The 10787-nt window shown below is 47.5% G+C and overlaps 4 protein-coding genes across 4 annotated transcripts; 2 read left to right on the top strand and 2 right to left on the bottom strand.

Annotated features, from left to right (window-relative positions):
* Positions 1-433: 433 nt before the first annotated feature.
* Positions 434-1643, bottom strand: HD556DRAFT_107526 (3,4-dihydroxy-2-butanone 4-phosphate synthase). Its single transcript, XM_041296070.1, has 5 exons — positions 1600-1643; positions 1453-1553; positions 1090-1396; positions 921-1042; positions 434-866 (listed from the first exon to the last, which is right to left on the bottom strand). Exons 3-5 carry the CDS (start codon positions 1380-1382, stop codon positions 508-510), a joined length of 774 nt encoding a protein of 257 aa, XP_041153089.1. The 5' UTR covers positions 1383-1396; positions 1453-1553; positions 1600-1643; the 3' UTR covers positions 434-507.
* A 90-nt stretch (positions 1644-1733) lies between these two features.
* On the bottom strand, positions 1734-4413 carry HD556DRAFT_1457171 (uncharacterized protein; the record flags this gene model as incomplete). Its single annotated transcript, XM_041308150.1, has 12 exons — positions 1734-2295; positions 2348-2524; positions 2570-2811; positions 2863-2883; positions 2940-2981; positions 3028-3111; positions 3164-3252; positions 3363-3387; positions 3446-3716; positions 3769-3844; positions 3894-3947; positions 4001-4413. 12 exons carry the CDS (start codon positions 4411-4413, stop codon positions 2197-2199), a joined length of 1593 nt encoding a protein of 530 aa, XP_041153088.1. The 3' UTR covers positions 1734-2196.
* Positions 4414-4977: 564 nt separating this feature from the next.
* On the top strand, positions 4978-6143 carry HD556DRAFT_1249593 (mitochondrial carrier domain-containing protein; the record flags this gene model as incomplete). The annotated part of the gene is made up of 5 exons (XM_041298863.1): positions 4978-5015; positions 5080-5203; positions 5259-5666; positions 5717-6023; positions 6076-6143. The coding sequence occupies 5 exons, from the start codon at positions 4978-4980 to the stop codon at positions 6141-6143; spliced, it is 945 nt and encodes a 314-aa protein (XP_041153087.1).
* Positions 6144-9016: 2873 nt separating this feature from the next.
* HD556DRAFT_107105 (uncharacterized protein) lies at positions 9017-10411 on the top strand. The gene is made up of 4 exons (XM_041296063.1): positions 9017-9477; positions 9536-10246; positions 10323-10336; positions 10390-10411. Exons 1-2 carry the CDS (start codon positions 9143-9145, stop codon positions 10227-10229), a joined length of 1029 nt encoding a protein of 342 aa, XP_041153086.1. The 5' UTR covers positions 9017-9142; the 3' UTR covers positions 10230-10246; positions 10323-10336; positions 10390-10411.
* The last annotated feature ends 376 nt before the right edge of the window (positions 10412-10787 follow it).

The following is a 10787-nucleotide window of genomic DNA, read 5'->3' as shown; positions in this document are numbered from 1 at the left end:
CACGGCAGTGTATCTGCGCAGCTGCATCACGCCTGTTCGTCGATGATGCTTCGATCTGGCCCATTCATGCATCCCGATATAACCCTGCAGTCAAGCCCCAGAACAAAAGTTACCTGTGTCACAACCAAAATTGCGCACGCATGGCATATTGCGAGTCAGAACCCAGGCTTCAGCTTCTCCCAAATTCTGAATGGCGATGAGTGTGACTCTGGGAAACGTCGGTCGGATACCTGGCAGAAATCAGCAGAGTCATACGTATGGTATTGCATAGGTCGTGGAACGTTGTGTACAGGCTCTCGGGGGCTTCAGGGATCAAATAAAGACTGTTACAAGCCGCCGGTACGATCTTCAAAGATGTAATGTTCTCATCTTTGAGACGGCAGTCTCAGGACCTTGAATAGGTTCCCTCGGTTTTTCCACGGAATCCCCGAGGGGATGTCTAAAGTCTGGCTGATTTACACCAATGCTCTCTAAGTATATACATATCCCCGTGTATCCTTTCATCTGTCATGATGCCACAGTACTCCTGCTCTCCATCGCTTTTCTGTACTGTGCCAACATATCCACGCTGATCATTTTCAGGCCCCATCGATTGGCAAATGATCGGCAATCATCGCGTCGCGCCATAGTGCCCAACGCATCGTCATTCACGAGCTCGCATAGCACTCCTCCTAGAGGCTGATTGGTGAGGGCACACAAATCGACACCAGTTTCCGTATGACCTCTGCGTTCCAGGACGCCGCCGTTCTGTGCTCGCAAAGGTACCATATGCCCTGGGCGGCTAAAGTCGGATGCAGTCGAAGTGGGATCGACTAACTTCCGCACGGTGAGAGATCTATCATGGGCGGAAATGCCTGTTGTTGTGCCTATAAGCGTGATCGTTTAATCGTGGCATAGGCTTCAGAAAAAGAAAAACAGACCATGTTTGTAGTCTACGGTTATGGTGTACGCAGTTTTGTGCCGCTCCTGGTTTTCGGGAACCATCATGGGAATTTCGAGCTCATTGAGACGCTCCTCGGGAAGAGATATGCAGATATATCCGCTAAAATAGACATGAAGACGGAATGCATGGGTGCAAAGGACTCGTACCTGGTATGCTTGATCATCCATGCCATGGCCTCCACGGAACAATGACTCGCAGAAATAATTAAATCACCCTCGTTCTCTCTTCGCTCGTCATCCATAACAACAACAGCTTCACCACGCGTGAATGCGTTAAGCGCGTCCTCTACTGTATCAAAGGAGAATTCACTGGTTCTCAGTGTGACGTCTTCTACTTGGGTAGGGATCCAAGCAGGACTAATGGAGCCATTGCTGGCTCCATTCGTTTTGGCAAGTCTGTGATGCTCTGGCACAGAGTCTTGAACCGTGGTAGCAGGCATTGTAGTAAAGAAACCTGCGAAATGCTCTGTTCACTGACTGTGTGACCGGATAATAAGAGGGAATATTCACCTCGGTGTGTTATTTTACTTCCCGCGATTTGACATCTGCAACAGTGACGTGGACGTGGACAACTTGAAACCGTCGCAATCGGTTCGTTTGTAAGCGTAGTACTAGTTCGCTGCAGCGCTCATGGTAAGCAAGAGGAGAATTACTCACATCACAAATCATACGATGCTACTAATGAAGCCGATGCTAAAGCCGGATCCAGCCTAAATTTGTATTTGCTGCATAGCGCCATTATTCCAGTGATAAAATCCTTCAACCTTGCCTGAGGGAAACCCCCGAAACCGCCGTGTCCGTCTCTAACAGCAATAAACCCGAAGTTGGGTTAACATTGATACATAACATTGATATTTGTATCCTGTGTAAGTATATGTAGATTTAAAAGGGTATGGCATAAATCAACCAAAATGATGCTATAAAGCTCGCGCGCTACAGAAAATCACTTAGACTTCCAAGGGGGTAGTGACCGTAGGCGACACTCGTTCTATGATCCTGTTCCACAAGTAAACAATGAATCGGCTCGTGTTCCAGTAGCACATGCGAAGCAAGTACCACGGCACAAGCCCAACATAAGTAACACTTCTAGAATGTAGAAGCCAAGATACTAGAAGGCCCATGGCTATCAATACTGAATATATAATGATGTTGGCAGGAAAGGTAGCAATGCCGATAATCGCAGACAGCAGTGCTCCAATGAAGCAGGATACTCTGTCGAACAATAAGCCGCTAACATGAAACGTAACAGGGAACCTACCCAAGCTTCAGAAATCCGAGCGGCAGACTGAGCAAAAATGGAAAGCTTTCCGAGTCAAGCACAGAACCCGCCGCCATTCTGCTTAGGTAAGAAACCTGTGGGCGTAAAGAATAAGTATAGGATAAACGAATGTAAAGATGAGCATACCACGGCTGTATTGGAGCCTCGTAATTCCTTATTAACTTGTGTAACTAACAATAGCGTAATGAACAACGAGCACATGGCGGAGAAGGTAGAGGTGTAAAGTTGTATGATCACACCATCTTGAGTCTGGATGGATGGGACTGCGAGAAAGCTGACATCAACAGCAACCATCACAGTAGACTGAGATAGTCATTAACCATGAGAACAATATGAAGTAGAACTCACAAATATTGTATATCCATTCCAGTCGCTATTCAGCTTGTCTATGTACTGCTCCCACCGCGCATGAACGATCCTTCCATCGACCCATACTTTGTGGAAGGCCTTGCTCTCTTGCCATCTTCCAATCATAGCATTAACGGCACGAGAAAGCTTGTTTTTTGGGGCATCAGATTTTCCGTACAACGATTTCTCTACGTCGAGTCGGGTGCCTGGTTGTCCATAGAAATTCACAAACTTAGTTTCGCCTAGCAAATTAATCAGGAAATGTGGATAGCGGACTACTGGCCGAAGCTCACAGAGATGTTTCATGATTCGAGCTGAGATCAGTAAACATATCAGAAACAAACAACCGACCGTCCATGATTGAACTTACCAGCGATCCACACGGAATGCTCGCGGTTCTTGTTAGCACTCTCTGAAAAGACAATCAACGACGATCCCACAAACAGGGATCAACTCACTTCTAAGAAGATCGACGAGGCTGAGAATATTTGCGATGTCGTCCGAAGCAAAATGTACTACGGATGTTTGAGAAGTGATACTATCTATCGCCAGTCAATCCTGTAGGGCATGAGACACTTATTAGTCTTTGCTCACCTGCTTGAGCATACATGACGAGTTCTTTGAGTTCCACAACAATGTCTTCCGGAAGGAAGCGTCTGTTTGGAAATAGCTCAATGTGTCTCCTGCCAATGCCGTAGTATGTAAATCATGGGAAACACAAAAGAGCTGTTGCAAAGTGAGTTCATTGACTTCGGTCAAGTGAGGGAATGTACGTACTTGAGATTACACAAACCAGTATTGTGATTCTAGTGCATACTCTGGGGATGTTACGATCACAGGAGCTTAAATGGAAAGAATTCCACGGAAAGAACTTACTGATATGACTTTTTCGCTCTACCCCTCGGATGCGACTCATGAGAGAATCGGATCTGTGGTCTTCGAACCAGAAAATGACACGTTTTTTGTGGTCAACAAAGTAGTAGCCCCACATTTCTTCGCCGTCCTTTACAATAAGCTCTAACCCTAGCTCGACGAATGGATCCAAGGGGATGCTTGCGTTGCGCGCTTCATGGTACGCCTTCTCAACAGCTTTGTCAATTTTGACTATAATCTGAGGATCTCGAACATCAACATCAGTGAAAACTCTCTGGTGTGTAATTTGAGTAAATGCATGTACTAGTAGCGGGGGTTAAACGTACTTTATATGGCTGATAGAAGATCATAGCCCCTTCTGGTTGCGTGAGCGGCTCCCATCCCGCGACCGGAGCAAGCTCCCTGCGAGACCATTCAATATTATCGCTGATTCTCTCGCCGACATGCTTACTCTGAACAATCCAAAGGACCTTTCTCGACCAAGAAAGCCTCGTACTCATCTTTACTGCAAGCATGGATCAGGACTTTGCCAACTCGCTTGAAATACAATTTGCGTACACTCGCACATTCCTCCCGTATCGGTTGACCTCAAGTGGTGTAATGGGAATAAGAGTGATATCAAACGTCTGGCCTGGCGTGGTGATATACAGTTCGGAGATGCCGGGAGTTGGCACCTGAAGATTCTGGATATCCGTTTGAGGCTGGGACCCTCGGCTGGGTAGACTCTGTGGAGGTGCCTCGAGCAACGGCACTGCGAGGCTCACAGGAGGCGCCGGCTGGGAGTCAGGTTGGTTGGTCCCTGGCTGAGAGCTCAATGCTAAACCGCCGGGGCGTTGTCGGAAATCTTCCTCTTTCCCATTCACCATAGATTGGCAGTATCGGATCAGTCGCAGGAAGACATAGAAGAGACCCCTGTACGAACGGAATGCAGCTGTCTTGACCATGTACCTCAGCCAGAAGATGAACCTCATGATGGAAGGGAATACTAGTAGATAATATCTCGGGCATTTTGGGGGTAACGCTATTACTCCACAACGCACAAACATTAATTCTTTGACAGTTCGATAGCCTGACATCGAAAGTACAGCATCTTCTAGTTTTTCTTTTGAAACTTGACGTGTTGAGTCCGGCGGACAGTTACCGCGCAGAAAAGAGCATTTTTCCTAGAGTCCGCGTACTTTGTCACACGTCTGTCGCACTGCCTGCTGTCGCCATCGGTTAGCGTAGCACTAGTTCGCTGCAGTGCTCATGCATATGGAACAAGAGGAGAATTAGTAAGCTCGGCGAAAAGTCTTGGAAATCAAATGGACGCGATTGAGAAGTTAGAACTCACATCACAAATACGGTGCTACTAATGGAGCCGATGCTACAGGATCCAACCTAAATTTAACTTGGTAAAATTTGGGTCAGTCTGCACACCTAACAGGTTTCCCTTACTTCGACCTCCGACTCCGGCGCTTGTTCGGACAGGCTCAAGGCTCCAGTCAAGGTCTCTCATAGATTTCTCGTCTAGGGATTTTCTAAAATAATAAACGATGTCGCATCTAGCACCAACTGGTAAATGGGACGCAAGGTATCTTTCTTGTTTTATTTTCGGTGTTATCTCAGGTTGGATTTTGACCTCATCTGGTTTGAAGATACATTGGTCCCGTACCTCATGACGCTACGTACTATGCCAAGTGCATGCTCGGTGGTGTTCTTGCGTGCGGTATCACTCACGCCGGCATCACACCTCTTGATGTGGCCAAGTGTAACATGCAGGTCGGTTTATCTAGCTCTTCCTTACTGCGTGGTATCTCATAGCTCTTGTGAATAGGTGGATCCTGCAAAATACAAGGGCCTCTCGTCTGGTCTCGTCACGCTCATTCGCGAGGAGGGTCAGACTGGTATCTGGAAAGGCTTCGGCCCCACCTTTGTCGGGTACTCGTTACAAGGCATGTTCAAGTTCGGTCTCTATGAAGTGTTCAAGGACCAGTACATGAACTTGGCTGGCGAGGAGCTGTCTAACAAGTACAAGCCCGCTATCTGGCTCGCCGGTTCCGCTTCGGCAGAGGTCTTTGCCGACATCGCTCTATGCCCTCTCGAGATGACTAAGGTCAAGATCCAAACCAGCCCTAGTGGCACATTCCCCACTTCATTCGGTGCCGCCCTTGCGGAGATGAGCAGGACAAAGGCTGAGACCCGCTACCCCTTCGGTTCCCTTGTTCCTCTATGGTCTCGTCAGGTTAGCTGTGTTGTTTTGGTTCTGATTGCATTTGACTTATGACGTAATAGATTCCCTACACCATGGCCAAGTTCCTCTTTTACGAGAAGATCGTCCAGCTCTTCTATACTCACGTCTTCCCTGAGCCTAAAGAGACGTATGCGAAGACCACTCAACTTGGTGTCACTTTTGCTTCTGGTTATCTCGCTGGTGTTGTCTGCGCTGTTGTCTCCCACCCGGCTGACACTGTAGTCTCCCTCATGGGCAAGCCTTCAAACAAGGGCAAAAGCATTGGCACTATCGCATCGGAAACTGGCATTGTCACGCTTGCAACCAAGGGTCTCGGCACCCGTGTATTGATGATCGGTACTCTCACTGGTACGTCGATTTTACACTACTTTGAAATCACTAATCAACCTCGTTCATCAAGGCTTCCAATGGTGGATCTATGACTCCTTCAAGGCATCGATGGGTCTTGGCACCACCGGTGGCAAATAGACTACGCACTTGTGCCTACATGCCCTTTTTTTATTTGCTCATCTAATTTACTTATGGCTTGAGGACACACGATAGATGTTCTCGGCGGTATACAGTTTTTGGTACTTGGTTTATTCCCTCTTGCTATCTCTACTCGGCACACTCCATCGCTCTTTTTTGGCATGCAATAGATCACGATCATGTTACGACCAATACCACACCATCTTCCTCACACGTGTGCCACCGAGACAAAAAGCGAAAAGTATGAACTCGCCTGAACCCTGTTGCTTCGATAACTGTATTCGACTGCAAGAATGATCATGCGTATATCGGCTTCTGTGGTGCGTAAACCCCCATACTTATTTATGATCTCACAGTTTCTTATAATGTAACAAACAGTCCCGGTGGGGTGTGAGCGGCTCTGACAATCAGACAAGTCAGTACAGCAGGACCCCTGAATATTGATACGCATTTGATGGTTCATGTTCGCGGATAAGCACATTGGTCGGTTTTATGCGGACAGCTGCAGGGTAATCGTGGAGCGTGAAAAGGTACAAGTATGAAGTGGTGGGGATGATCCAAAAACATCGAGACAGCGCAAAGAGTGTCAAAAAATGGCAGGCATACTCTGTGTACCAGTAAGTACTCCGATCCACCACGGCCATCAGGGCTACACTAAGTTCTGTCTAGATAAAGGATCCAGGCGTCGACCAAAAAGTGAGAGCACCCTGCCTGGGGTAGACCCTAATTTTGAGTGAAATTCGTCCGAATGCCTCCACACCTATTTTCAGGGGTGCTTGTATTATACAGCCCGCGGACGATATTGGCGAGATGTGCTCCGTCGGGTGGCACTCTTATCTGGACACTTGTGAAGTATTAAATTTGGATTTGGAGCGATAATACAGTATCGGAGTATATCGGACATTGCATGATGGTTCAAACGTTCATCGAGGTGACTATTACTACATTCGATATCGTTCTAGAGTGTGACCAAGACAACAGAATCCACTGACGAAGAACATCGAGTTTAATAGGCCTGAAGTGAAATTCGGCCATCGCTTGGTTACTGTGTATAAGAAAACGATGATTTGAGTGAAGAAACGCGAGGAGATGCGTTAACCACAGCGGACGGAGTCGCGAACGTGTTTCGCATGCCATGACATTAATATTTTAGGTCATGGAGCGAGACGGCAAAGAGTATAACTCGACATGTGGTTGAAAATAACTTGACGCGCACTCACGCGGTAGATTCACGTGTCAGACGGGATTTGGAACTGGATGGAGTTGGCGTCGAGGCAATCTCAAGTCGCCGGTAGACATACATGGTCAATTTGTAGGTCCAGTCAGCTGGAGCCTGAAGGATCCTCGACTCCACGTTCGGGTTGCAACATGGAATGTTACAATTCATATGCACAAGTCATCGCCAAGCTACGGTGATTTAATCTCATCGTTCGAGACAACGGTGGATTGAGACATCTGTATCTGCCTAGATAGACTACTGGAAGAAGATTGATCCAAAGGTCATAAATAGTTAAACCCACGTGTGGTGATGTGTGATAGGTTTGCGGATCGACGAAAAACCAAGCGACAAATTTCCGACGATATTGCTATCGTAACATATGGGTTTGCTGGCTGGCCGAGTCACTCCGGTCGAACATCCATAAGCATCGGAGAATGTTGAAAACCCGCAGTCAAATCGGTTGTCGACAAAGCCGACACGAAGAAAGGATATCCGAAAGACGGGAGGGCGAGACCCGACAAGTCATCTAAGCCGAGCAGACGACTTGCCATGTCGCCTCCCACGTGGCGTACCGGGGGCGGCAACTTCTTCTGTGGCAGGTTATCCAGTGCTCATCTGTTTCTGAGGTTACATGATTCACGCACAGGTACGTGATCATTTCTATAGGAGATCCGAGTGCTCGAATGCTCAGCCCTCGAGACTGTCAAGCATGATTGATTCGGAAGAACTCGTATATCACACGCCATGAGTTGCACTTTGCAAATAAGAGTGATGGTACTCCGACTCGTCAACGAACGTGGTAAAATTCAAGATGACCTCGCTTGTGTTCGGGGCGTCGCCGGGTCGGTTAATCGCGTGCAACCTCAAGCGGTGGCAGTGCTGATTTGGATACTGGATTGCGTGGGAGATTTGCAGAACAATGAGTGCTACGCTGGCTTTCCGCATCAAAACATGAGCGGTATGTTACATAAGTATTTGAGATGAAAATCACAATCATAATTAATACTGCCAGGCCGCTATCAACAAGTCTAGGCGATGCTATGTGGTGATGAAATCACATACGTATGAACCCTGCACGTGGAAGATAGCTGCCTCGAACACATCCCCATAACGACTGCGAGGGGGGATTCGATTTAGGCAAAATATAACTTCCAGTATGGAGTAGGCTCGGCACTTGGCACATGTATGTACAACGAGCGCAACTTTTCGGCTGTTTCCCAATCAGTTTTATCCAGAGGCGAAGGGTGTCACTGAATGATTGATGGGTCATACACATAGCTTCGATCCTTGGACTACCAAGACCGGATGGTGTTGTCTGCTTGGCATTCAGGATAGACGTGTCCATGGCATGGCACATGCATGCGAGTCTACAGGGGTGACTTTCTTTAGATCCCGCGGAAGCAAATCGGTGTTCTACGTTTGTCCGATGTGATTTTGGGTCGTGTCTCGAGTGTGAAGAATGTTTTTCCATAACATGAATGGACACAGTGTGATGAAAGTTTGGTACAAAGGTTCTGTAGTCTGATAATCATGGTTTTCCAAAAGCCTTTGATCTCGGCGCCGTCTTTGTTACATAATATGTAGTCCGTGTGAAATAATAATTTCGGTTGTACATGTGACAAAGGAAGGGGTAGGGTCTAAATATAGTCTCCCGATTCGATCACTCGTGACGACGCATTGCATTTTCATTATAAAGGGCGATTGTTTCAACGCTCTTGTTTTCTGTGCCCTCGTGCTTTTGTCTTCGTGCACACTTGCTTTTCTTATCTCTTTTTCGGTGATGCACTCTTCATATTCCCCACTTTTCACTTTGGGCCTTCTAGCGGAGCGACGGGCGGGTCTCTCGTCGGCACACAGCACCGCCCTTCCGGTTGTCCCTTCAACTTCAACGGGCACATCCTACAAGTCACATCCTGCTGCTGCTGATGATCATGCTTCCGCTTTTTATTTCACCCTTCAAATGGGACAAAGGGATACCGTTGAACTTCGCTCATTCCTCTCCCTCGACCTGGCAGACTCCAATCGTCCGATTGCACGTCACAGGCGCAAGCCGTCAGTCATGTCAAAGTCTACTAGTTGGACTTATACATCCGATGTAACTTCAGCTCATGACTTGTCGTAAGTTTACCCTTTATTCTCATTCTCTCATCGTACTGACTTTTCCCATCTAAAGACGAATCCAAAGACCCGCCTTTGCCCGTCTTCCACCATTACCTTCCGCATGTACGCTCCACCGATCATCCCGTGAATCTTTGAGGCAAATTCCTTCTCCCAAACCTGCTCCGGTATCATCTACCTTACCCGAGCCCCCAACTTCCCTCGATCGTTCCCCGAGCTCCTCTCCACGAAAGCCACTTTCGTCTGCGACTAACGCATCTTTTTCGACTCCCCTGCTATCGCCCACTAGCACCTCAGGCAAGGGATCATCCCTGCGTTCCTCGTCCATCACATCACATCAAAGGCGAAAGAGTCGCATGGACGCTTTGGCATGTCTCGAGGGCCGCTCCCGTGCTGCTAACCGCATCCCGAGATCGAGTCTCAGAAAAAATTTCATGAGCATGAGCGATGATGAGGAAGAGGAAGCCAGGGCACTTTCGTCACTGGGAAACACTCCCTTCATTCAAGTCGAGGATTTTGGCTCGTTTGCAGATATCGAAGACGAAGGAGATGCGATCGTCCCACCTTCCAAACATCTTTCCCAAAAACAAGCCACTTTGCCTCGTTCAGTCTCAGTATCGAAGCCCCCGAAGCGCCAGAGAAGAAGCACTGTCGATACATGGTTTCCTCTCAAAAGCTTCATAGATCTGAAAGACGACGATCTATCGTGGAATTGGCGGAGCTTCATCGAGATTGGCGGAGTCTCATGAGGCAGCTCTTCTATATGGTGAATCCCACCTCAGGCTGCGCGTATCCTAGAACATTCTTATTCCGATATCATATCTTGCGGTGCAAGCATACAGGATGTGTCGTCTTTGTGCGTATATCTACACGACCACTTATTATCTATGAATACCCACAGCCTTTTAGTATACCGCCGTCGAACAATTTCTTCTTTCATGTTCATTATTCAACACTTGTACTCTACTCATTACATGCACTCAGTTAGCGATTGACCATACACACATGATATGTTGACTTTCTGATTCCATCGTTTGTGCTGTGGCATCTACGACCCTCAATTGAGGAGTAATGTATCTTGGTTTTAGATCTGTTACTGGATGTACAGGGCCCATCAGTTGGTGGATTTACCTCCATTGTGCTCGGACTACATCCCAATGCCAAGCAATTGATATAGAAGACGATGACACCAACGTCTACTACATAGTACAGTAACAAATGTCCCGGAACAGAGCATAACAACGTATGACATCTTACGGTACGTCGTTTAGTCCCACCACGCAATGCGACAGTGCCTGTGTCTGAGA

The sequence above is a fragment of the Suillus plorans genome (genome assembly GCF_016647745.1).
Source record: "Suillus plorans strain S12 chromosome Unknown HD556scaffold_107, whole genome shotgun sequence".
Classification (NCBI taxonomy): domain Eukaryota; kingdom Fungi; phylum Basidiomycota; class Agaricomycetes; order Boletales; family Suillaceae; genus Suillus; species Suillus plorans.
This window is presented reverse-complemented; position numbering and strand designations above follow the sequence as displayed.